This window comes from Neolamprologus brichardi, chromosome 2 (assembly GCF_056152115.1).
Source record: "Neolamprologus brichardi isolate AB-2024 chromosome 2, ASM5615211v1, whole genome shotgun sequence".
In the NCBI taxonomy this organism is placed as follows: Eukaryota; Metazoa; Chordata; class Actinopteri; order Cichliformes; family Cichlidae; genus Neolamprologus; species Neolamprologus brichardi.
In genome coordinates, this window is record NC_142105.1 from 19206863 (window position 1) to 19234772 (window position 27910).

At 42.1% G+C, this 27910-nt stretch overlaps 1 protein-coding gene and 1 pseudogene across 4 annotated transcripts; both read left to right on the forward strand.

The window, feature by feature from the left end:
• Positions 1-421: 421 nt before the first annotated feature.
• Positions 422-11722, forward strand: slc7a2 (solute carrier family 7 member 2). Of its 3 annotated transcripts, none has more exons than XM_087848024.1 (12): positions 422-675; positions 1786-2163; positions 2249-2404; positions 3311-3476; positions 3610-3746; positions 3827-4049; positions 4783-4922; positions 7237-7339; positions 7915-8126; positions 9248-9414; positions 9515-9623; positions 10298-11722. In XM_087848024.1, the coding sequence occupies exons 2-12, from the start codon at positions 1794-1796 to the stop codon at positions 10471-10473; spliced, it is 1959 nt and encodes a 652-aa protein (XP_087704150.1). In that variant the 5' UTR covers positions 422-675; positions 1786-1793; the 3' UTR covers positions 10474-11722. The 3 variants fall into 3 exon arrangements, with proteins under 3 accessions (XP_087704150.1, XP_087704166.1, XP_087704160.1); XM_087848040.1 differs by lacking the exon at positions 4783-4922 and adding an exon at positions 5179-5315; XM_087848034.1 differs by lacking the exon at positions 422-675 and adding an exon at positions 1588-1674.
• Positions 11723-13490: 1768 nt separating this feature from the next.
• On the forward strand, positions 13491-24609 carry LOC102794892 (cationic amino acid transporter 2-like; annotated as a pseudogene). The gene is made up of 12 exons (XR_015719764.1): positions 13491-13628; positions 14687-15064; positions 15150-15305; positions 16539-16704; positions 17376-17512; positions 17593-17815; positions 18547-18686; positions 21011-21113; positions 21568-21779; positions 21890-22056; positions 22157-22265; positions 24293-24609. The product of XR_015719764.1 is annotated as a cationic amino acid transporter 2-like (transcript).
• Positions 24610-27910: the final 3301 nt, after the last annotated feature.

The following is a 27910-nucleotide window of genomic DNA, read 5'->3' on the forward strand; positions in this document are numbered from 1 at the left end:
GACCAATCAGGGCTTTTAGCAGCGCTCCTGTGGGCTGCACTGGGTAAACAGTACTTGTGTTTATCAGAGAAAGTTGCCCAATCATGTTGCCCAGTGGTCAGTAAGCGCGTGGACAGCTGGGAATTTTTAGCCTGAGTATGTATTAGAAATGACAAAAAAATAAAAAATCCTTTCCCCATTACTGTAAAACCTCATTTTTTCTGTGTTATCTTGTGAAGGGAGCTTATTGTGCAGTTCCTCCACAGAATCTTACTCCCACAAACCAAAAGCATGGAAGTGCCCCCCCTCTCTTCCACCCATTCCCCAACCCCACTTTAATTCCTTTGGGTCCCCTCCTCCCCTCTTGCATCCCTCCTCTAGGGACGTCAGTTTAGGGGTAAGGCAGGGGCAAATCCTATGAAGAAACACTGAGCCACAGAGGGGAGGAGTGAAAACTGCTGCTCTGTATAGTTTATGTGACAGCACAGTGAATGAGCGCTCAGCACACTGGAGAGATTTGAGGCTCCAGCGCAGATCTGTAGGTGTAGTCTCACTTTTACCTGAGCTTCACTGCAGCTTATCTCTCAAGGTTCTCAGCAGAAGCAAGGCAGAAGAAAATAACTGAGACTTCTAGCAGCTAATTTTGGTTCTGTGTCTCAGCGTGAACCCCTCAGTTTCCTACTCATCTGTTCTAAGGTAGGTCCGCATGTCTAATGAAGTAGAAACGTGTTCAAACATTTGAACGTTTTTTGTTTTTGCAAACTAACAGTTTCGCTGTGAGGACTCTGGTGAGCCTCACTTTAAGATCCGTACTACATGTTGCATGCAGTCATGGCACAATCTGAAACACACACGACGTCTTTCCCAGCAAAATAAAACTTCTACTTCACTATACTTTAAGCAAAGCTGAATTTTACTTGCCAAAATCTTATTTTGCTCTCTGCTATCTTCACTTTCCATCCACTGTATTTATGGAGATTCTGTGATGCAGCCCTCATTGTAATATTAATGAGCCATCACATTGAAAATTAATATCTCCTGATATTAAATAGAAACAAATACAAATCTGCATTGCAAAAGACATCAATGTAGATTTGGACGGTTGTCATTGCTATTTTATGGTCACGATGATCAAAGTTTAAGTTTGAAGAAAGAGTTCTAACACCAAAGAGAATAAGCAGGAATTCATAATGGAGCGGGAGTATTCATGCCTATTTAACATATTGTATTCATGCAAATATTTTTAGACAGCTTCCCCATCGATCTCATAAATGGAACAAGAGACATTTGAATTCTAATGTCCTGTATATGCAATTAGAACAGAAGGTTGCAGGAATGTCTTACATGAATGCAGCTCTTTGAGTAGTTAGAGCTGATAATCCTGAACAATGCATTCTGATAGGAGTCTTTACTGTATGGACCTTTTGCCAGCAACAGCATTTGGCAGCATTCCTAGAATTCATAGTTTGTAGGGTTAACGTTTCTTTCGACCCCCCACCTTTCGGTTAATCTCACAGGTTGTGCAACCTGTGATTTGTCAGCAAAGAACAAGCTGTAAGTTCAAACTGCAGAGCAGGTGCAGCTAACTCAGACTGCACTTGCACACTGCCCTTTTGGTTTCGCGGTTCTGGAGCCCTATAGGGAATTTTTTAAGACGTGATTTTCTTTCTCTTGGTTGCACTGTGATTTTGACAGGTTGGTCTCAAGTATTAATATTAAAACTATTAAATCATCAACTCATGCCTCACAACATGTGAGCAGACTGGTTTATACAACATTTTTCTTCTCTTCGCTCTCTGATTTCAGGTGTCAATATGCTGAAGCAGGTTCTGTCATTCAGCCGCTCCTTGGTGCGAAGGAAAGTGGTCGACCTAAACAGCCTGGAAGACTCCAAGCTCTGCCGCTGCTTGGGAACCCTTGACCTTATTGCTCTGGGAGTGGGCAGCACTCTGGGGGCTGGTGTGTACGTACTGGCTGGAGAGGTGGCCAAGGGAGACTCCGGTCCCAGCATCGTAATCTCCTTCCTAATCGCCGCCATGGCCTCTGTCATGGCAGGCCTGTGCTATGCCGAGTTTGGCGCCCGAGTCCCTAAGACCGGCTCCGCTTACCTTTACAGCTATGTCACTGTAGGCGAGATTTGGGCCTTCATCACTGGTTGGAATCTAATCCTTTCTTATGTGATCGGTGAGTTAGAGGCAAGGCTCAAATTCGTTTTTATGTAAAGAAGACACCGGCTCTCCAATGGCGTATTTTCTTTGTTTCCTCACAGGCACCTCCTCAGTTGCCAGAGCATGGAGCGGCACATTTGATGAAATGATAGGAGGACACATAGAGATATTCTGTAAAACCCACTTCAGCATGAATTCTCCTGGTTTGGCCCAGTACCCTGACTTCTTTGCGGTCTGCCTGATCCTGCTGCTCTCTGGTAAGGCAGCAAAAAAAAAGCTGAAAATCACAAGATTCAAGTCAAACCGTTGACACACAGGCTGCAGCGAATAAATGAAATTTAGAATTGGCTGCATCTTGAGCAAAAACAAGCTTATGAGCCATGGCTGACATAATATAACATAATCTAAAACAGGAAAGCAGGGGACTCTTGTGTTAAAGAGGGCGAGGGATCCCAGAGGGCTGTGTGAGTCCTTTAGGTGCACACATGCACCCTGTTTTTGCAGCTCCTAAAGATTTTGATCACTTAAGTCAAAGCATAAGTTGTGTCTTGCTCACATACAGTAATTTGGAGAATTTTGCACAATTGCACTAGTTTTTGTTACGTTCAACCCTTTAACCCTCAAACAATTTAATCATGGTTTTTGCTCTCGGCCTGCCAATACGATGATTACATTAAGTCAGTGGGACTCAGTAACAGTCCACCAGTGTTTGGTTGTTTTTGTGAGGATGGCAGATACACAAGCTATGCAAATATAAGATAATCCATAACAAAATCTGAGTCGGGTCGTGTCCTAAAACACAGCAAATAATTTTCTGCCTTCATTCTCTGCATTTGTTGCACGCACTGCTGTTAGTTTCATTTGAGGATTTGTACAGATATCCATGTAGTCCTGAGGAAAAGCTGTGATAAGTTTGATAATCCTCCTTCACGACAGAAACCAGTACAGACGTAACCTTTTACCCAGGATGCTAATATAGCATGCTAATACAAAGCAGGTAATTTCTTTTATAATCAGTTGGCTCAATTGTGACAATTTGCAATCAGTGACAGCTGGACTTGGATCCCTGAAGGGTTAGATTGAGAGACAGAGATAGAGTTGTGCGGGCATTTTAAATATTCTACAGCAAGCATCTGAGCTTTGTTTTCTATCTACTCATTCAGGACTTCTGTCCTTTGGCGTGAAGGAGTCAGCCTGGGTCAATAAAGTCTTCACATCGATCAATGTGCTCGTGCTCTTGTTCGTTATCATCTCTGGCTTTGTCAAAGGAGACGCATACAACTGGAAGATAACCGAAGACTCCCTTATAAATGTCACCATAGCTACAAGGTAATTTATTTATTTGCAGGGGCAATCCTAGACGGGGCAAAGACGCCTACCCTTTAATACATCAGTTAATATGAAACAACGTGCAGAGCATTGTAAGCAGCATTGCTTCCAGTCATGAGTGTACATGTTACAGGAACCTGTCCGTGACGGCCAATGTGAGCAGCGATTATGGCATTGGAGGATTCATGCCCTATGGTTTCAGTGGGACCTTAGCAGGAGCTGCCACCTGCTTTTATGCTTTTGTTGGCTTTGACTGCATTGCAACAACAGGTGAGTTACGGTCGGGTTGAGTTTTAATGTGAGTTTTACGAAAGCAGAGCTTCATGTTTTCATGCGTCTGTGTCTGATAGGTGAGGAGGTCAAAAACCCTCAGAGGGCCATTCCCACTGGCATCGTGGTGTCACTGACCGTGTGCTTCTTGGCATACTTTGGCGTGTCAGCTGCCCTCACGCTGATGATGCCCTACTACCTACTGGACGAAAAAAGTCCCCTGCCTATGGCATTTGAATATGTGGGTTGGGGCCCTGCGAAGTACGTGGTGGCTGTGGGTTCACTATGCGCCCTATCCACAAGGTAACCGCTGGATTTGTTTTAACAAATCAAGCTGCATGCATTAGAAAATAAACACATGTGTTGCTACAGCAAACCTTTAGATGTAATGCTACATTTGTGATTGCTGTGGACGCTGTCAGCTGGGGATAAATGGGGCTGAGATTTGGTTGAAAGTTTTGACCACATATCTCCAGGTGTGTCTTGTTAATGGATTGATTCTTCCTTCTAATCTGGGGTGTGGTGGGTGCAATATGTAATTGTGTCTGTTTTGAGACACCTGCATGACTCTGTGATGTCATTTTGACATTTAAAGCCTCTTCATTTAATGAGAAAGGTGAAGAGTGTCTCCAAACTATCTAATGGTGCAGTTTCTATTCTGTCTTTCTTCCCGGAGGTTCTATAAATCGGTTTACTATCAAGAAACCTTGTCAATCCCTCTCATGGTCACATTCAGGTGAAGATTATCTGATTGGACTCAAAGCAATTACATTTTGTATTTTTGCCAGTGCCTGTAATTCGTGTATGCTGTTATTGTACTGACTGGCATTTTTATCCTTATGCAAGAAAAGTGCAATCCCTTTTAAAACATGATGGGATTGCACACCGCTGCTAAACTTGAAAAAATGATGATATTACCTTCAGGAAAGAAAGACGTTCAGTGTGTGTTTCAGCCCTATGTGTGTGTGATTTACTGTCCTGGTTTGGGGCTTTTGACTAATGTGTTGGTCTTGCATGTCTCTGCTATCTCATGCAGTCTGCTGGGCTCCATTTTCCCTATGCCTCGTGTAATCTATGCTATGGCAGAGGATGGGGTGCTTTTCAAAGCCTTAGCCCGAATCAATCCTAAGACGAAGACCCCACTTATTGCCACTATGAGCTCCGGTGTAGTTGCAGGTGAGAGCCAGGGAGAATCCAAGTGGGATCACTCTAAGCTAATCTTTCTTCTCACCGATCAACTGTGAAAGACACAGCGCAGTCAATGTTGGTTCTGAATCAAATTGGGCCATTACGCTTTCTGATATTAATGATCTAGCGTGTAAGGACCTTGTCATACGTCTGTATACACCTGTTGTTCTTTCACAGTTGTGCAGGTGTCATGTTTTCTTTCCCAGAAAGCCCTCAACTTAACCATCAACCCTCTTCTCCCTAGCCTATTGGGCTCCATGTTCCCTCTACCACGCATTCTCTTTGCCATGGCACGAGATGGTATTCTATTCAAATTTATGTCCAAAGTGAGTAAGCGCCAGTCGCCTGTGGCTGCCACCATGGCAGCAGGTACCACTGCGGGTAAGCTGCCGGACCTATCATGGGGTTGTATCGTGGTGTTTTTATCTTTCTTTTAAAACAATCTCTCTACAGATAATCGTTTGGTGACGGTAACTGCATGATAAACTGGGTGATGATGTTTCCACAAGCATGCGACAAAACCAACAACCCAGTTCAGACAGTTTCCATCTCCAAGGATATTGTCTGATTTTAAAAATGTTCACCACATGTCCACAAATCCAGCTGGCTACTTTTTTGAAAAAGAAGCTAGAAAGTAACTAAATACAAGTGCTGGCCATAATAATAATAATAATAATAATAATAATAATAATAATAATAATAATAAAGTTTTAAACAGGCATGGTTAGGAAGATACACAGAGACACAGATATCTGCTAAGTAAATAACACAAGTACGGGCAGTTGATGGTATTTGTTAAATAATTCAATTAAAATGCTCCAAAAGGGAACAACACCACAACCATGATGGAGACTTCCAGTTAGTGCAGGGGGAAGGTAGCAGAAATAAAATAATTTCTTTGCTCCAGGCTGTACACGTTTCCTCATGCCGGTTATCCATTTGGACATGGAAGTAAACTGGAAGCAGCTTCAAGTGGCCATTTGGGCAACTGCAGCTGGCTTATTCAGCTCTGGAGGTGTTGCATTAGCTTCAGCTGTACTTTGTGTTTGGGCACAAACAGCAAGGAAAAGTGTTCAGCGTGCTAAACTAATATGGTGGACATGCTAAACAGAATCAGTCAAGTTGTCATGTATGCTAATATTAGCCCAAAGCACAGCAGCTGCTCCTGGCATCAGACTTTTAGCAGAGCAGAGAAGAGCTGAGGTGAAGGTTTCAACACAGTCACGTAAACCTAGGCATAGGACTCACACACACACACACACACACACACACACACACACACACAGTGGAGCATCACTGTGCATTCCTGCTGAAAAAAGTAAAAAAGTATTTCTTTTATAATCTAAGTATTTGGAAAAAAAAATTTCAATAAAATAGGATGTATTAGTTTCAAGTAGTCTGGCCTTTGTGTGTCAGTGTGGTGCACATACCAGTGTTAATTTTGGATTCAGATTCAGTTTAATCGTAGTCTCTTGACTAAAACATAATTCAGTTTTGGTCATAATTAAGTCATCCAAATTATTTAAATTTAGTCTTAGTTGGATAAATGTCTAAACTAAACAGCTGAATTTAAAGTTGATTCAGTTGACTCAAATTAGATTATTTATTGACGAAAGCGTTGATACATTTCATAATAGTTTTTGTCCTCGTGTATTCGTTTTTATTTAGTTAGCGTCTTGTTGTGATGAAAATGACTGTGAGACAGAATTAACACTGGCTCTCGCGTATTAAGATTGTGTATTTTTAAAGCTCTCCTGCTGTGGATCGCACTCATCCAGCTTAGACTTGCAGTTTTGTGAAGTGGCTGGGAGATGTGAACCCTGGGAGAGACCCAGCACACCTGCACCACCACCACAGGCTATGTACTGAGCACCTGACGGTACCAAGCAGGGGAGCTTTCTTTGATATTTTTGCTTTAATATAATGTTGTGAGAAGCAGCGGACATACCACTGCTCTGTGTCTGAACCATGCTGCTGACAAAACGTCCATACTGAAGTCTGGTGCTGAGATACAAGACAAGCAACACCGCAGTATATCTCACATCAAATGACTCAATATGGAGATGAATACAGCTGTTGTGCTCTAGTGAAAACACATCTGCATGAAATTTGATTTGCATCTGGTGACTGTCACGTTCAATTAGAAGGAAATGTCTTTTCCATGTTACTGTATGTGTGTGTAAGGGATTGTGTTCTGTGACTGTGAAGGGAATCAGTAATGATCCTACCTGTTGAAATTTACTGTTAAGGGTGAAAGTGTTTGTGTTCATTCCTTTCCTTCTTCTTTTATTGCTTACTTTAGCCATCATGGCTTTCCTGTTTGACCTCAAAGCCCTGGTGGACATGATGTCCATTGGTACTCTGCTGGCCTATTCGCTGGTTGCTGTGTGTGTACTGCTTCTCAGGTTGGTACATTTTTAAATAACTCAAAAGTTTAACTGGAGCAGAATCATCTTTGTGTAATATTCTGCAGGAGCGTCTCTAATAGCTTTCCCAGATGCCCACAGGAATGATTGCCTTGCTTGTTATTGCATCACACTGGTGATGTAAGGGCTGTGAATGGTCTGACTGTACACTGCTCAGTGGCTGCTTGAGTAAATAAAGATGTTTACTTGCTAAACTGAACTTGCTGCACACCTCTGTTGCCTGCACCACAAATATCAGTAAACACGGACACACTTTGCTTGTTCAGTCAAACTGAATCATTTAAATGAAAAAAGTCTAGCGCTTTTGCGCTAGCCTCTTCATCTATTTTCGTTTCCCTCGGTCCCCGGGCTTTAGTTCGCCGTTGGTTTAGCTTGGTTTTGTTGGTGTTGGTTGTTTCCATGACTACACTACCACTGTGTTTCCCTTTGTTTGTACATACAGTAGTTGATAGATGTGCAGAACACTGAGACTGCGTCAGAACATAACACCGCCTTACAGCAGAGCAATCTGGAGTTTAAACCTCAGTAAAAACCAACATTTCTCTTTCTTCCAGGTATCAGCCAGATGGAGCTCTGGAGCGGCAGGCAAGTAAAGGTGAGAGGGATTGCCTCGCGTCTGAAGAGGGCGAGTCAGACTTGACAGAGTCAGAGTCCCACCTCAACATGCTAAAGGGAGGCAGCTCCACACTGCAGACTATTCTACACCCTCCCGAGACACCTTCCGAGCGTTCGTCCAGTGTTGTCAACGTGTCCACTGGCGTTCTAGGTAAGTTCACAGTTTACGTTCTCAGCAGTGTTGGTCAAGTTACTTGAAAAAAGTAATCAGTAACTAATTACTGATTACTTCCCCAAAAAAGTAATCCCGTTACTTTACTGATTACTTATTTTCAAGAGTAATTAATTACTTAGTTACTTTTTAAAAACACGATTCACAACCTGAATAGGTGATAAAGAGATAGCTCTTTCAGCCCAATTCTACTTTTTCTGCATAATTCATCATACAAAGTGTAATCAATTGGAAAAATCCCTTTTTAAAACTTGTTTTATTAGTTCTAATCTTTTACCTTTATGCATCAAGCAAAAATTTACTTATATGCAACATTCTCTGACTGGAAGAAATTTGTTTAATATTTAAACCTATTTTCTGCACATTCCAGCACATAAAATATTTTTTTTTTTTTGTGTTTACACTCAGTCTTTCAAATAGGTGCAAGTAAAACACAGCAGAAAATAAATAAAGTCAAAGACTAGCGGTCCTTTTGCTCTATTTTCACCTGTAAAGCAGGAGTTGGGCAGGCGGAGGTTTACCCTGGTGCAGGTGTGCCGCAGCGGTCAGTGGAAGAATCCGCGAGTTTTCTCTGTGAATTTCCCATTACGTCGTAGCGCACTCGGTGTTTGTTTGGAAGTTTAGGGATTTTTTTTCGCTGTAAAAAGAAGTTTTCTTCCCACGCACAACGGACACTAATGTTTTTGTCACTTTTTATGGAATCAAACTTAAAGTAAGGTCAGTACTTCCACGCTTTAAACGCTGCATGCTCATACTCTCTCCCGCACTGATATATTATCCATTGTTGATCTGCACACAGCTGTTGTCACGAACGTCGCACTTGCTTACGTCACTGTCATGAGACGTTCTCGCAAAAAAAAATCACGGTTTTAGTAACGCAGTAACGCAGCGTTCCTACGGGAAAGTAACGGTAATCTAATTATCGTTTTTGCAATAGTAATCCCTTACTTTACTCCTTACTTGAAAAAAGTAATCGGATTACAGTAACGCGTTACTGCCCATCTCTGGTTCTCAGTGAGGATTTTTTCTCCTGATTGACTTCAGTCTGTTTTTAAGGTTTCTGTGTGACAATTAATTGTGTGAATGTCGTCAATCCACAGTGTTGGTGGTGTGTGTGATCAGCTATCTCACCACATACCACATCAACTCCGTTTTGGGTTTGGAAGTGTGGATCGTGGCCTCGCTGTCCGTGTGTCTGCTCGTCTTCAGCAGCTGCATCTTTATGGTCATCAGGCAGCCTCAGACTAAGAAGAAGGTCTCCTTCATGGTACGCACCAGCTCTGTAACTCTGGTTTTAACACTAGGTCTTTTGTTATGAGATAACAGCATCTAAAACTGATTATTTTGGTGTGATTTATGCTTTCTAGGTACCTCTTCTGCCTTTTCTGCCAATCTTAAGCATATTTGTCAACATTTACCTGATGGTTCAGCTGAGTGGAGACACCTGGATACGTTTCTCCGTGTGGATGGCTGCTGGTGAGTGCCTTTAGCCATGAGCCAATACAAATTTTTAAGGAAGTATATTTGGGTCATATTAATAATAACAATAATAATAATAATGGATTGCATTTATGGTAAATGGCCTGTATTTGTATAGTGCTTTTACTAGTCCCCCCTAGGGACCCCAAAGCGCTTTACACACCCAATCATCCACCCATTCACACACACATTCACACACTGGTGGAGGCAAGCTACAGTTGTAGCCACAGCTGCCCTGGGGCAGACTGACTTATATAGCGCTTTTCGGGGCCCTGAAAGCGCTTTACAATTCCACTATTCATTCACTCTCACATTCATACACTGGTGGAGGCAGCTACAGTTGTAGCAGACTGAAAGAAGCGAGGCTGCCATATCGTGCCATCGGCCCCTCTGGCCATCACCAGTGGGCGGGAGGATATGCAGGAAATAACTCTTGAAAACAGCCTGAAATGGCAATTTGAGGGGCTGCAGTTCAATTTTAGTTTACTTTTTGAAGCTTTTAAGGTTTCCCTTTGGAAATTAATCTGTAAGGGTAAAGTGAGTAAGCAATGAAGATATAATAGAGCTTTAGATATGCTGGTAGATTACTTTGGTTACCTTTGAACAGAGTCAAGCTGTTCCCAGTAAGCTCTTTTCCACATCTCCCCCTGTCTCATCACCACTTTTCTCAGGCTTCCTGATCTACTTTGGGTATGGCGTGTGGCACAGTGTAGAGCGTCAGCGCCAGCTTCAAAGTGGCACGGCACAGGAAAACACCAGGAGCAACCAGGAGAAGTGTGACAATGTGGATGCAGAAGGAAAGGAACAGGAGTCTTTCATCTGCTCAGAAAAGACCAGCCAGTGTTAAAGGCTGCCGGCTCCTTCACAGACTGTGTGAGGGAACAGATGCATAAAAGCACACAGTAGCTATTCCTGGATGTGCCTGTATATACAGCTTCACCGTGTGTGCTTCACAAGCACATTCAGTCTGCAAAGGCAGCATCAGTATTATGTATCAGTGGCACATGATGAGGAATCGCTCTATGACTGGGATGGGACCACATCCCATGAGTCACATTTGTGGACAAGCATGGAGGGAGAATGGACAGGTAACACACTGGAGAGTGATTTTTATTTGTTTTAGCGTTGAAACAGTCAGTGGAAGGCTGCAGAGAAGCTTTTCCATACACTGACAGGTTTGTACAGGTAAGGTATCAATGTAAAGTTCAATGTAGAGTTTGATACACCAGCAGCTTAGTGCAGCATTTGGTTGTTAGCCCTTTCTGATGATCATTACACATATAATTCTACTAGCTGTGTATAAATCATAATCACAAGACTTTCAGAGAAATGTACAATGTGTGAAATAGTTTTGTAGACACATAACATGTCCTGACGTGACTCACCTGAAAACACGCCAATTGTTGGTGGTAGTTTTCAGCCATGTGTAGGTATTATGTAACAACCCATAGAAACCTCTGTTATAGGTAGTGAGATCTCTGTAACTGTTGCTGTGGTCTTATTTAACAGGTTCCCCCTGGAGTTTGTTGACCTTGTTACTACATAAATAAAAAGATAGTTATTTGATGCAGAGCTCTCACTCTATCACATATATTTTCCTGTTTATCTGATATTTTGCGATATTTTGATGTAGACATGCTGTTAATATAACCTTCATGAAAATGTCCTCTCTTGTCATCGCTGCCTAACAAAGTATTCCTGTATATAAAATAAGCTCCTCATTCCTCATGTATATATGTATTTTTTAAATGGTTTGTAACTGGTTTCAAGAGATTTTGTGTGGTTGTATTCATTCCTCTTGGCTTTTAAGGACTGCTGGTGTTTTCCTTGGAGTCCATTTTTCCATAGATAGAGCATTGAAGCTGTGGTTCATCGATGTGCTCCGTGGTCTAAAAACTGTGAAACAAATTCAGCAGGTGTTAGTAAGGTGTTCTGCTACAAAGAAGCTCTACACTGACGTGCAGGGGACTGCAATGAGGGTACAGGATGAAGAACGTACTGCAGAAGATGCTGTAATGGAGTGTCACTTATTACCAACTGCACAAATACAATAAAATAAAAATGTATTTTCCGGTAATACAGTGTCAGATGTGTCTTATCGCTTGTAATTTCCACAGGAAGATGAACATTTTAGTTTGTATTTTTTCCTCAGAAACTTCTCAAAAACAGGAGTGTCCATAAACACACACTCTCCACTTGGGGGCGCTGCTCAAAAACAGCAACAGCATCGTGCAGCCATATCTCAAGTCTAATAACAGAAGGCAGGAAAAGATCAGTACAGAAACAACTTTCCCAAACCAAAGCACAAATAAAACAATAAGTAAAACAGGCTGATCTAAAGTATGATTAAAGTTCAGCCTGATTAATATAAATGTCACTGACAGTTGCTAATATATTGGAAAACCAAAATACTTACCACTGAGTTGATGTCTTTCTGTCCAACAGCAGGAGTGCTGGTCCTGAGCCTCAAAGACAGTAAGAAGCAAGCAGAGGGAGAAAAAGCAGAACATTTTCTGACTGGTTTGATCCTTAATGGCTGTGCAATCATTATAACATAAAGTTTGCTTATGTTGTTAAATAAAGGCTAGATTTGACATTAATAGATGCCACAGATGTTCAAAAGCTGCCACAAAGCATGAAAAAAAATGGACGTCTCCGAAAACGTGGGAGCATTTTTGCAAATATGTGATGTCTTGATAAATCGAACAGATATTTGAACTTTACACAGCTACATTCTCGCCTGAAAATATTGCCGCGCTTACAAGTACGCACAGGCTCCGACAGCTGCGGCCTACAAATGTACAAATGCGGTCCTCCTTTTCCCCAAACTACCCTTTCTGGGTCACAAAATAACCTTTTAAGATATTTTCAGCCAAGAATGTAGCTGTGTAATGCTCAAATATCTACTTAATTTATCAAAATATCACATATTGCAAAAGTGCTTCCACGTTTTCGGAGAGCTCTGTTATCCACCAGCGCGATAGCTGACCGGGAGGTCAAGGCTTGATAAGAGTCCGCGAGCACAGCTAACTCCTGGCTTACTGTTTTCAACCCCCTGCGGTCTTTTGCTACTCAGGTTAAACATGATATATGTATATATATATATATATAATTAGTTAGTTAGTTATGGCTATGGATTGAAAATACCCCCCACACCCCACCCCTAATGGCTGCACCTCCCGAAGAATTTTGTCTGGGCTCTTATCTCACTTTTTTTTTACTTCAAACAATCAACAGAAAATTTCACCGACATATTTTTATGTAAGGTTTTTAAGGCTGTGGTGTTAATTTTTAAGTAACATGAGCCCAGCGGCAGCAGCAACGCTAGGCTAACACTAACTAGCTAGCAAGATTATAAACCTGGTGCTAAACTAAGAGCAGCCACAAAATCAGTTTGAATAAGAGTAAACATTTACTCACCAAGTCAGTGTATCAGGTAAAGATTCACAGCAATGACAACAATAATCTCTTGAGCTGACGCTTCTCCAGGTTTGCTCAACATATTCCAAAACAAATGCTGTCACCATGAACATGCGGACTGATCCGAGAGGGAGGAGGATGGTAGTGACGTGGCATTTCCAAAACACATCTTTCATCCTTCCGCACTGAGAAGCAAAACTTCCAGCTTACTTAGTTTTTCTAAGTTAAGACAACTCAAATAAATTGAGCGTTTTTGCATAAAATGCACTGGTAACTTATTAAAATCTAGTTCTAATAACAAATTGCTAAAAACTGAGTTCAGCCTATTTAATATTTTTAATTAAACACAATATTACATTTTACAGTGCTCTTGCGTCCCTTGCCTAGGGACGTCAGTTTAGGGGTAAGGCAAGGGCAGATCTGTAGGTGTAGTCTCACTTTTACCTGAGCTTCACTGTGTAGCTGATCTCTCAAGGTTCTCAGCAGAAGCAAGGCAGAAGAAAATAACTGAGACTTCTAGCAGCTAATTTTGGTTCTGTGTCTCAGCGTGAACCCCTCAGTTTCCTACTCATCTGTTCTAAGGTAGGTCCGCATGTCTAATGAAGTAGAAACGTGTTCAAACATTTGAACGTTTTTTGTTTTTGCAAACTAACAGTTTTGCTGTGAGGACTCTGGTGAGCCTCACTTTAAGATCCGTACCACATGTTGCATGCAGTCATGGCACAATCTGAAACACACACGACGTCTTTCCCAGCAAACTAAAACTTCTACTTCACTATACTTTAAGCAAAGCTGAATTTTACTTGCCAAAATCTTATTTTGCTCTCTGCTATCTTCACTTTCCATCCACTGTATTTATGGAGATTCTGTGATGCAGCCCTCATTGTAATATTAATGAGCCATCACATTGAAAATTAATATCTCCTGATATTAAATAGAAACAAATACAAATCTGCATTGCGAAAGACATCAATGTAGATTTGGACGGTTGTCATTGCTATTTTATGGTCACGATGATCAAAGTTTAAGTTTGAAGAAAGAGTTCTAACACCAAAGAGAATAAGCAGGAATTCATAATGGAGCGGGAGTATTCATGCCTATTTAACATATTGTATTCATGCAAATATTTTTAGACAGCTTCCCCATCGATCTCATAAATGGAACAAGAGACATTTGAATGAACACAAAGGAGGCTGTACAGTCTCTCTTCTAATGTCCTGTATATGCAATTAGTAGGCTGCAGGAATGTCTTTCATGAATGCAGCTCTTTGAGTAGTTAGAGCTGCACGATAATCCTGAACGCAAATGCATTCTGATAGGAGTCTTTACTGTATGGACCTTTTGCCAGCAACAGCATTTGGCAGCATTCCTAGAATTCATAATTTGTAGGGTTAACGTTTCTTTCGACCCCCCACCTTTCAGTTAATCTCACAGGTTGTGCAACCTGTAAGTTCAAACTGCAGAGCAGGTGCAGCTAACTCAGACTGCACTTGCACACTGCCCTTTTGGTTTCTGGAGCCCTGTAGGGAATTTTTAAGACGTATTAATATTAAAACTATTAAATCATCAACTCATGCCCCACAACATGTGAGCAGACTGGTTTATACAACATTTTTCTTCTCTTTGCTCTCTGATTTCAGGTGTCAACATGCTGAAGCAGGTTCTGTCATTCAGCCGCTCCTTGGTGCGAAGGAAAGTGGTCGACCTAAACAGCCTGGAAGACTCCAAGCTCTGCCGCTGCTTGGGAACCCTTGACCTTATTACTCTGGGAGTGGGCAGCACTCTGGGGGCTGGTGTGTACGTACTGGCTGGAGAGGTGGCCAAGGGAGACTCCGGTCCCAGCATCGTCATCTCCTTCCTAATCGCCACCATGGCCACTGTCATGGCAGGCCTGTGCTATGCCGAGTTTGGCGCCTGAGTCCCTAAGACCGGCTCCGCTTACCTTTACAGCTATGTCACTGTAGGCGAGATTTGGGCCTTCATCACTGGTTGGAATCTAATCCTTTCTTATGTGATCGGTGAGTTAGAGGCAAGGCTCAAATTCGTTTTTATGTAAAGAAGACACCGGCTCTCCAATGGCGTATTTTCTTTGTTTCCTCACAGGCACCTCCTCAGTTGCCAGAGCATGGAGCGGCACATTTGATGAAATGATAGGAGGACACATAGAGATATTCTGTAAAACCCACTTCAGCATGAATTCTCCTGGTTTGGCCCAGTACCCTGACTTCTTTGCGGTCTGCCTGATCCTGCTGCTCTCTGGTAATGCCAGGCTCACACTGTGCGATTTTTGGCCCATTTTGAGACGATTTTTGAGTCGTGCGACCGCTTTGGCGATCGGCCCGATTTTGGCCTTCATCGTGCGTCGTGCATCGTGTAGTATACGTGGGGTAACGAGAAGCGATTAACACCTCACGACCAGCTCCCGATCATCAATCGCTTGGTCGTTGTTAGGGTGTCACCGCAGTTTCTCACACTGCGCACACGCAAACACAAATGTCAGCAAAAAAGACGGTGCAGCACGGCAGTGCAGCGTGTGATTTGGACACAAGTGATGGAGGCACTTGTAGAACTTTGGAAAGCTCATCCGAGCCTTTTCGATGTGGCCTCACAAAATTATCACGACCACAACAACCGTGAAAATAGTTGGAAAATGGATTCTAAATGAAATTTAGAATTGGCTGCATCTTGAGCAAAAACAAGCTTATGAGCCACGGCTGACATAATATAACATAATCTAAAACAGGAAAGCAGGGGACTCTTGTGTTAAAGAGGGCGAGGGATCCCAGAGGGCTGTGTGAGTCCTTTAGGTGCACACATGCACCCTGTTTTTGCAGCTCTTACAGATTTTGATCACTTAAGTCAAAGCATAAGTTGTGTCTTGCTCACATACAGTAATTTGGAGAATTTTGCACAATTGCACTAGTTTTTGCTACGTTCAACCCTTTAACCCTCAAACAATTTGATCATGGTTTTTGCTCTCGGCCTGCCAATACGATGATTACATTAAGTCAGTGGGACTCAGTAACAGTCCACCAGTGTTTGGTTGTTTTTGTGAGGATGGCAGATACACAAGCTATGCAAATATAAGATAATCCATAACAAAATCTGAGTCGGGTCGTGTTTAAAACACAGCAAATAATTTTCTGCCATCATTCTCTGCATTTGTTGTACGCACTGCTGTTAGTTTCATTTGAGGATTTGTACAGATATCCATGTAGTCCTGAGGAAAAGCTGTGATAAGTTTGATAATCCTCCTTCACGACAGAAACCAGTACAGACGTAACCTTTTACCCAGGATGCTAATATAGCATGCTAATACAAAGCAGGTAATTTTTTTTATAATCAGTTGGCTCAATTGTGACAATTTGCAATCAGTGACAGCTGGACTTGGATCCTTGAAGGGTTAGATTGAGAGACAGAGATAGAGTTGTGCGGGCATTTTAAATATTCTAGAGCAAGCATCTGAGCTTTGTTTTCTATCTACTCATTCAGGACTTCTGTCCTTTGGCGTGAAGGAGTCAGCCTGGGTCAATAAAGTCTTCACATCGATCAATGTGCTCGTGCTCTTGTTCGTTATCATCTCTGGCTTTGTCAAAGGAGACGCATACAACTGGAAGATTACCGAAGACTCCCTTATAAATGTCACCATAGCTACAAGGTAATTTATTTATTTGCAGAGGCAATCTTTGTACCATTCCAGCCGGACTTTATTCAGACGATGCACTCAATGATCATCACGGATGGACCATGGTGGGGTATTCCAACCCATTTATTCACAACTTACCATAGACACATTGTAAGAGCTGTAATCATAACATAAAACAAAATAAACATTCACTTGATATAACCACGTTTCTGTTATGCTAATTAATTCACAGAAAAGGCACAGGAGGTGCTAGCATCAGTCTGCTAGATCACTCATAAACTTATTAACAATCAAGTAATATATTTACAAATTGTCCAAAATGTAAACAACAAGTACAACACACAATCATACCTGTTCGCCTTCCAGCTAGATGCTAATTTAAAGATGGATGGAAAACGATAACTTTCTCATTAACCTTTTCTGCGGCAAGCAGTAACAGTACAATCTTCCTTCCCGGAAGTTGCCCGTTCCGAATTTCAAAATAAGAGTCTAATCTATATTATAAGGTATAATTCGTTCAGGGATTTAATTGTTTGAAAAATATCAATAAGATAAATAATCTGGGTGATTTACAATCCTAGACGGGGCAAAGACGCCTACCCTTTAATACATCAGTTAATATGAAACAACGTGCAGAGCATTGTAAGCAGCATTGCTTCCAGTCATGAGTGTACATGTTACAGGAACCTGTCCGTGACGGCCAATGTGAGCAGCGATTATGGCATTGGAGGATTCATGCCCTATGGTTTCAGTGGGACCTTAGCAGGAGCTTCCACCTGCTTTTATGCTTTTGTTGGCTTTGACTGCATTGCAACAACAGGTGAGTTACGGTCGGGTTGAGTTTTAATGTGAGTTTTACGAAAGCAGAGCTTCATGTTTTCATGCGTCTGTGTCTGATAGGTGAGGAGGTCAAAAACCCTCAGAGGGCCATTCCCACTGGCATCGTGGTGTCACTGACCGTGTGCTTCTTGGCATACTTTGGCGTGTCAGCTGCCCTCACGCTGATGATGCCCTACTACCTACTGGACAAAAAAAGTTCCCTGCCTATGGCATTTGAATATGTGGGTTGGGGCCCTGCGAAGTAGGTGGTGGCTGTGGGTTCACTATGCGCCCTATCCACAAGGTAACCGCTGGATTTGTTTTAACAAATCAAGCTGCATGCATTAGAAAACGAACACGTGTTGCTATAGCAAACCTTTAGATGTAATGCTACATTTGTGATCGCTGTGGACGCTGTCAGCTGGGGATAAATGGGGCTGAGATTTGGTTGAAAGTTTTGACCACATATCTCCAGGTGTGTCTTGTTAATGGATTGATTCTTCCTTCTAATCTGGGGTGTGGTGGGTGCAATATGTAATTGTGTCTGTTTTGAGACACCTGCATGACTCTGTGATGTCATTCTGACATTTAAAGCCTCTTCATTTAATGAGAAAATTGAAGAGTGTCTCCAAACTATCTAATGGTGCAGTTTCTATTCTGTCTTTCTTCCCGGAGGGTCTATAAATCAGTTTACTATCAAGAAACCTTGTCAATCCCTCTCATGGTCACATTCAGGTGAAGATTATCTGATTGGACTCAAAGCAATTACATTTTGTATTTTTGCCAGTGCCTGTAATTCGTGTATGCTGTTATTGTACTGACTGGCATTTTTATCCTTATGCAAGAAAAGTGCAATCCCTTTTAAAACATGATGGGATTGCACACCGCTGCTAAACTTGAAAAAATGATGATATTACCTTCAGGAAAGAAAGACGTTCAGTGTGTGTTTCAGCCCTATGTGTGTGTGATTTACTGTCCTGGTTTGGGGCTTTTGACTAATGTGTTGGTCTTGCATGTCTCTGCTATCTCATGCAGTCTGCTGGGCTCCATTTTCCCTATGCCTCGTGTAATCTATGCTATGGCAGAGGATGGGGTGCTTTTCAAAGCCTTAGCCCGAATCAATCCTAAGACGAAGACCCCACTTATTGCCACTATGAGCTCCGGTGTAGTTGCAGGTGAGAGCCAGGGAGAATCCAAGTGGGATCACTCTAAGCTAATCTTTCTCCTCACCGATCAACTGTGAAAGACACAGCGCAGTCAATGTTGGTTCTGAATCAAATTGGGCCATTACGCTTTCTGATATTAATGATCTAGCGTGTAAGGACCTTGTCATACGTCTGTATACACCTGTTGTTCTTTCACAGTTGTGCAGGTGTCATGTTTTCTTTCCCAGAAAGCCCTCAACTTAACCATCAACCCTCTTCTCCCTAGCCTATTCGGCTCCATGTTCCCTCTACCACGCATTCTCTTTGCCATGGCACGAGATGGTATTCTATTCAAATTTATGTCCAAAGTGAGTAAGCACCAGTCGCCTGTGGCTGCCACCATGGCGGCAGGTACCACTGCGGGTAAGCTGCCGGACCTATCATGGGGTTGTATCGTGGTGTTTTTATTTTTCTTTTAAAACAATCTCTCTACAGATAATCGTTTGGTGACGGTAACTGCATGATAAACTGGGTGATGGTGTTTCCACAAGCATGCGACAAAACCAACAACCCAGTTCAGACAGTTTCCATCTCCAAGGATATTGTCTGATTTTAAAAATGTTCACCACATGTCCACAAATCCAGCTGGCTACTTTTTTGAAAAAGAAACTAGAAAGTAACTAAATACAAGTGCTGGCCATAATAATAATAATAATAATAATAATAATAATAATAATAATAATAATAATAATAATAATAATTATGGAAGAGTTTTAAACAGGCATGGTTAGGAAGATACACAGAGACACAGATATCTACTAAGTAAATAACACAAGTACGGGCAGTTGATGGTATTTGTTAAATAATTCAATTAAAATGCTCCAAAAGGGAACAACACCACAACCATGATGGAGACTTCCAGTTAGTGCAGAGGGAAGGTAGCAGGAATAAAATAATTTCTTTGCTCCAGGCTGTACACGTTTCCTCATGCTGGTTATCCATGTGGACATGGAAGTAAACTGGAAGCAGCTTCAAGTGGCCATTTGGGCAACTGCAGCTGGCTTATTCAGCTCTGGAGGTGTTGAATTAGCTTCAGCTGTACTTTGTGTTTGGGCACAAACAGCAAAGAAAAGTGTTCAGCGTGCTAAACTAATATGGAGGACATGCTAAACAGAATCAGTCAAGTTGTCATGTATGCTAATATTAGCCCAAAGCACAGCAGCTGCTCCTGGCATCAGACTTTTAGCAGAGCAGAGAAGAGCTGAGGTGAAGGTTTCAACACAGTCACGTAAACCTAGGCATAGGACTCACACACACACACACAGACAGACACACAGTGGAGCATCACTGTGCATTCCTGCTGAAAAAAGTAAAAAAGTATTTCTTCTATAATCTAAGTATTTGGAAAAATTTTTTTTAATAAAATAGGATGTATTAGTTTCAAGTAGTCTGGCCTTTGTGTGTCAGTGTGGTGCACATACCAGTGTTAATTTTGGATTCAGATTCAGTTTAATCGTAGTCTCTTGACTAAAACATAATTCAGTTTTGGTCATAATTAAGTCATCCAAATTATTTAAATTTAGTCTTAGTTGGATAAATGTCTAAACTAAACAGCTGAATCTAAAGTTGATTCAGTTGACTCAAATTAGATTATTTATTGACGAAAGCGTTGATACATTTCATAATAGTTTTTGTCCTCGTGTATTCGTTTTTATTTAGTTAGCGTCTTGTTGTGATGAAAATGACTGTGAGACAGAATTAACACTGGCTCTCGCGGTATTAAGATTGTGTATTTTTAAAGCTCTCCTGCTGTGGATCGCACTCATCCAGCTTAGACTTGCAGTTTTGTGAAGTGGCTGGGAGATGTGAACCCTGGGAGAGACCCAGCACACCTGCACCACCACCACAGGCTATGTACTGAGCACCTGACGGTACCAAGCAGGGGAGCTTTCTTTGATATTTTTGCTTTAATATAATGTTGTGAGAAGCAGCGGACATACCACTGCTCTGTGTCTGAACCATGCTGCTGACAAAACGTCCATACTGAAGTCTGGTGCTGAGATACAAGACAAGCAACACCGCAGTATATCTCACATCAAATGACTCAATATGGAGATGAATACAGCTGTTGTGCTCTAGTGAAAACACATCTGCATGAAATTTGATTTGCATCTGGTGACTGTCACGTTCAATTAGAAGGAAATGTCTTTTCCATGTTACTGTATGTGTGTGTAAGGGATTGTGTTCTGTGACTGTGAAGGGAATCAGTAATGATCCTACCTGTTGAAATTTACTGTTAAGGGTGAAAGTGTTTGTGTTCATTCCTTTCCTTCTTCTTTTATTGCTTACTTTAGCCATCATGGCTTTCCTGTTTGACCTCAAAGCCCTGGTGGACATGATGTCCATTGGTACTCTGCTGGCCTATTCGGTGGTTGCTGTGTGTGTACTGCTTCTCAGGTTGGTACATTTTTAAATAACTCAAAAGTTTAACTGGAGCAGAAGCATCTTTGTATAATATTCTGCAGGAGCGTCTCTAATAGCTTTCCCAGATGCCCACAGGAATGATTGCCTTGCTTGTTATTGCATCACACTGGTGATGTAAGGGCTGTGAATGGTCTGACTGTACACTGCTCAGTGGCTGCTTGAGTAAATAAAGATGTTTACTTGCTAAACTGAACTTGCTGCACACCTCTGTTGCCTGCACCACAAATATCAGTATACACGGACACACTTTGCTTGTTCAGTCAAACTGAATCATTTAAATGAAAAAAGTCTAGCGCTTTTGTGAAAGACATAAAGTAGTTGATAGATGTGCAGAACACTGAGACTGCATCAGAACATAACACCGCCTTACAGCAGAGCAATCTGGAGTTTAAACCTCAGTAAAAACCAACATTTCTCTTTCTTCCAGGTATCAGCCAGATGGAGCTCTGGAGCGGCAGGCAAGTAAAGGTGAGAGGGATTGCCTCGCGTCTGAAGAGGGCGAGTCAGACTTGACAGAGTCAGAGTCCCACCTCAACATGCTAAAGGGAGGCAGCTCCACACTGCAGACTATTCTACACCCTCCCGAGACACCTTCCGAGCATTCGTCCAGTGTTGTCAACGTGTCCACTGGCGTTCTAGGTAAGTTCACAGTTTACGTTCTCAGTGAGGATTTTTTCTCCTGATTGACTTCGGTCTGTTTTTAAGGTTTCTGTGTGACAATTAATTGTGTGAATGTCATCAATCCACAGTGTTGGTGGTGTGTGTGATCAGCTATCTCACCACATACCACATCAACTCCGTTTTGGGTTTGGAAGTGTGGATCGTGGCCTCGCTGTCCGTGTGTCTGCTCGTCTTCAGCAGCTGCATCTTTATGGTCATCAGGCAGCCTCAGACTAAGAAGAAGGTCTCCTTCATGGTACGCACCAGCTCTGTAACTCTGGTTTTAACACTAGGTCTTTTGTTATGAGATAACAGCATCTAAAACTGATTATTTTGGTGTGATTTATGCTTTCTAGGTACCTCTTCTGCCTTTTCTGCCAATCTTAAGCATATTTGTCAACATTTACCTGATGGTTCAGCTGAGTGGAGACACCTGGATACGTTTCTCTGTGTGGATGGCTGCTGGTGAGTGCCTTTAGCCATGAGCCAATACAAATTTTTAAGGAAGTATATTTGGGTCATATTAATAATAATAATAATGGATTGCATTTATGGTAAATGGCCTGTATTTGTATAGCGCTTTTACTAGTCCCCCCTAGGGACCCCAAAGCGCTTTACACACCCAATCATCCACCCATTCACACACACACTGGTGGAGGCAAGCTACAGTTGTAGCCACAGCTGCCCTTGAGCAGACTGACTTATATAGCGCTTTTCGGGGCCCTGAAAGCGCTTTACAATTCCACTATTCATTCACTTTCACATTCATACACTGGTGGAGGCAGCTACAGTTGTAGCAGACTGACAGAAGCGAGGCTGCCATATCGCGCCATCGGCCCCTCTGGCCATCACCAGTGGGCGGTAGGCAGTGTTGGGGAGTAACGGAATACATGTACCGCCGTTACATATTTAAAATACAAAATATGAGTAACTCTATTCCGTTACAGTTACCGTTTAAAAAGGTGGTATTTAGAATACAGTTACTTTGTTGAAATAAATGGATTACACGGCGGTACTTCCCTGTTTCATATTGTCGCGGGTCAGGACTGTTTAGGTTTTGTTTGACAGCTACGTTCTGTTGTTACAGGCGGCAGCGTTACGGTTGCCATGGTTACAGGGTGACGCTCTCTCTTTGCGTGTTTCCTGGGTGAGAGAGGCCTTTTTGTTGTTGTTGTGCTAAGCTAATAGGCAGAATGCTACAGGTATAGCTCTAAAGAATGTAGCATCATAGGCAGTGTAGTCCGTGCTGCAGGGAGAATGGACTGCCATACCCGTTATGTGTCTGTGAGCAAGGGAGGGAGAAAAAGGAAAAGTACGAGCTGTCATCGAGCAAAAACGGGAGCTGGAAGCATGTAAATATAATAATAACCACTGCAGCCAAGAAGAGTGCCTGACGAGCCCAGTTGTAAGTAAGCTATTAAGACTCGACTGTACACCGTGTTTGTGTTTTCCTCCAAAAACAATAAGTTCCGTTGGAGCAGCCTTTCAACGCCTCTCTCTGTCTCTCGCAAGCAAAGTTGACCCAGACAACAAAGTAAAGCTAGTTTTCAGCTACGAGCCCGACACAGAACCCACCGTATTAGCCAGAGGTCCCTTTACTACGGTTCGGAGCCGCGGACCTTCAGTAACAGTAATAAATCACAGCAATAGTACATTCATGTAGTTGTAAACAGCATGATAATATATTAAGTAATCCAAAGTATTCAGAATACGTTACTCTCATTGAGTAACGCAACGGAATACGTTACAGAATACATTTTGGGGCATGTATTCTGTAATCTGTAATGGAATACATTTTAAAAGTAACCTTCCCAACACTGGCGGTAAGTGAAGTGTCTTGCCCAAGGACACAACAACCGAGACTGTCCGAGCCGGGGCTCGAACCGGCCAACTCTTCAGCCACGATCACCCTGATCGTGGCTCAAGTGAAATAAATATTTAATCTGCTTTGCAAATTTCAGTCATATTATGTTAAAAAGAGGGTTACCTGTTGGCTAATTACTTGTCAATCACATGTTGTTCACCAATGAGCAAATGGTTTCGCAGTCATACTCATCCCTGCTTGTCATATCTGTTTATTTGATCAAAGTTTCAAAATGAGATTTCAGAAACCAGCGCTAAATAACCTTGATTATTGTCTATGCTAACAATCAATAACCTTGTCTATGTCTTTTTAAACATCAGCATGTAAAGTTGTTTACTTCTGCTGTGGATTTATACATTTTACCATAAGAGGATATGCAGGAAATAACTCTTGAAAGCAGCCTCAAATGGCAATTTGAGGGGCTGCAGTTCAATTTTAGTTTATTTTTTGAAGCTTTTAAGGTTTCCCTTTGGAAATTAATCTGCAAGGGTAAAGTGAGTAAGCAATGAAGATATAATAGAGTTTTAGATATGCTGGTAGATTACTTTGGTTACCTTTGAACAGAGTCAAGCTGTTCCCAGTAAGCTCTTTTCCACATCTCCCCCTGTCTCATCACCACTTTTCTCAGGCTTCCTGATCTACTTTGGGTATGGCGTGTGGCACAGTGTAGAGCGTCAGCGCCAGCTTCAAAGTGGCACGGCACAGGAAAACACCAGGAACAACCAGGAGAAGTGTGACAATGTGGATGCAGAAGGAAAGGAACAGGAGTCTTTCATCTGCTCAGAAAAGACCAGCCAGTGTTAAAGGCTGCCGGCTCCTTCACAGACTGTGTGAGGGAACAGACGCATTAAAGTACACAGCAGCTATTTCTGGATGTGCCTGTATATACAGCTTCACTGTGTGTGCTTCACAAGCACATTCAGTCTGCAAAGGCAGCATCAGTATTACGTATGAGTGGCACATGATGAGGAATCACTCTATGACTGGGATGGGACCACATCCCATGAGTCACATTTGTGGACAAGCATGGAGGGAGAATGGACAGGTAACACACTGGAGAGTGATTTTTATTTGTTTTAGCGTTGAAACAGTCAGTGGAAGGCTGCAGAGAAGCTATTCCATACACTGACAGGTTTGTACTGGTAAGGTATCAATGTAAAGTTCAATGTAGAGTTTGATACACCAGCAGCTTAGTGCAGCATTTGGTTGTTAGCCCTTTCTGATGATCATTACACATATAATTCTACTAGCTGTGTATAAATCATAATCACAAGACTTTCAGAGAAATGTACAATGTGTGAAATAGTTTTGTAGACACATAACATGTCCTGACGTGACTCACCTGAAAGCATGCCAATTGTTGGTGGTAGTTTTCAGCCATGTGTAGGTATTATGTAACAACCCATAGAAACCTCTGTTATAGGTAGTGAGATCTCTGTAACTGTTGCTGTGGTCTTATTTAACAGGTTCCCCCTGGAGTTTGTTGACCTTGTTACTACATAAATAAAAAGATAGTTATTTGATGCAGAGCTCTCACTCTATCACATATATTTTCCTGTTTGTCTGATATTTTGATGTAGACATGCTGTTAATATAACCTTTGTATCTACTCTGGTCGAAAGAATCCACGCTTCGTACTGATGTCCACAATTCTTTTATTCCTCTCACAATCATGGAGCACCGTGAAAACTAGAAACAAGTAAAAATAATATCAATAGCACATATGATATTCATCTCAGCCACTTATTTCCTTTCACAAAGTGCACAAGTGTTAAACAAATAACAGCATAATGACTTTTACCGTGTACGCCTTGTAAAACCAGCAGTAGAAAAGTTGTACATTCCGAAAAGTCCGCCGTGTTACCGTTCTGTCTTGTCACTTCCGCGCACAACTTCCGGTTCCTGCAACTCACAGGAAGTGACTACTTCACAATAATATTTTAACAGAAACATTTCTTATAAGAAGGATATATCACTGGATTCATAGATTATCTTTTCCTACTGCGAATGTACACAAGCATGAGTAGCAAATAAAGAAAACAAATAGAAAACAATAACGATCTCAGATGCACTTTGGTGTTGTCATGGCAACCCACACAAACATTTCAGCGTCAGCTACACTCCCACCAATTACCTTTGATTATTACAATTGTGAACGTAAATACACTTGCATTGCTCATTAAATCAATGGTAATTCCCAAGCACCATGTTGTTGTTTTAAAACACTCTTGCATTGACGTAAACAATATTCTTTTCTCAACAAATGAATTCAACAATATGAACAGTAGAATTTACATCTCCATAACATGTGCATGAAGTACAGCATAATGACAACTTCTATTTTAGAAGGGAAATCTAATCAATGAATGACATTTTCCCAATTTTAGCTGTTTTTCATTAGGACCACTAATTTCTGAATGGGTCTTTGAATGATGGAGGGTTGGACGAGGCGTTCGCCTCCCTTTCCTAACTTCCGATCACCAGTCTGGATTGTCACCTTCCGTACAAGTCCATCATCCTCATGTGCTTCCGCAACCCTAGCGAGTTTCCATTCATTGCAAGGAACATCTTCCTCTTTGAGAATCACAATGTCACCCACCTCCATATTACGTCTTGGTGTATGCCATCGCTGTCTCAGAGCAATATTGGCCAGGTATTCCTTTCTCCATCTGTGCCAAAATTGCTCAGTCAGATACTGGACCCTTCTCCACCGTTTCTTAGCATACAGGTCCTCCTTGAGAAATTTACCTGGAGGTGGAAGTGGGATTGAGGATTTCATGTGATCAAGTGGTTCGGTGTGAGTGGCTCCAAGCTTTTGGGGTCGTTGATGTTATCAACAGTGAGTGGGCGGTTATTCACGATGCACATAGCTTCATAAAGGAATGTCCTTAATGAGGCATCATCCAACCTTCCCACACTGCAGGCAAGGACCGTGCTCAGTACGCTTCTCACCGTCCGGATTTGACGCTCCCATGCATTTCCAGCATGACTAGAGTGGGGCGTATTCATCTGGAAGTCGCACAGATTTTCTGGTAAGTATGCTGTCACTCTTTCCTTATCAAGTTCTTTCAGAGCCTTTGCCATCTCGTTTCTTGCCCCCATAAAGTTAGTTCCCTGATCAGACCTAATTTGCCTAACAGCTCCACAAAGGGCAATGAAGCAGCGCAAAGCATTGATGAACGTGTCAGTCGTCAAATCCTCCAACATCTCTATATGCACTGCCCTTGAGCAAAAACATGTGAAGAGGAGGCCGTACCGTTTTTGATCTTTGCGACCTTGTTTGGTGTGAAAAGGACCAAAGCAGTCCATACCATAATAAGTAATAAGTGAATGGTGGTGTGGGATCAACACGGTCACTAGGTAGATCTGCCATCCGTTGCTCTGCAGGCTCTACTGCACTGTACGCACTGCCTGATGTATTGGGCTACAGCCTTACTTCCACCAGTGATCCAGTAACCATTGGCTCTCAGTGCATTGAGGGTTTGTCCTCTGCCTTGGTGTTGTATCTTGGTATGATGGTGTGGAATGATGAGGTTTGTAACAGCACCATCTTTGGGAAGGATCACTGGGTGTCTTAACTCGAGAGGCACAGATGCCTTCCTCAGTCTTCCTCCTACTCTCATTATGCCATCTTGGAGGAATGGGTCACGCTGAAAGAGTTGGTGGTTGCAAGGCAGCCTTCCTAGTTTCTGGCTGTGTGTGTTAGCTCCTCTTGAAAGGCATCTTGTTGTGCAAGCTTGACGAGAGTCTGTGCAGCTTGTTTTCTCTCTTGCACGTTTAAAGGCTCAGCGGTCCTGATTAGGGATGGGTATCGTTTAGGTTTTATCCGATACCGGTGCCAAACCGGTACTTTTGAAATGGTGCCGGTGCTTAAACGGTGCTCAAACCGGTGCTTAAAGAATGGAGAACACAAAATTGGTCCAAAAACCTCTCATGTTCAGCTGTTTTTTTTGTAAAAAGATAACAATGTTAGCCTTTTCTGCAGCTATGGGGCATATATGGTATCATTCTTTGCTGGAAGCAGTGCTTAAACAATGGAAAAAACACAAACTTTGTCCAAAAACCTCTCATGTTTAACTGTTTTCCACTTTTTCTTTGGTCATTTTAGCCTTTTTGGCCAGGGTGAAGGGAGTATCTGCCATCAAACAAGAAGACAGCCGCATGTAACTACGACGGTGTTTGCTAGTTCACCTTACATGCATTAATTTAATAACGTGGTTAGCTTACACACGAACAACATTAAGCT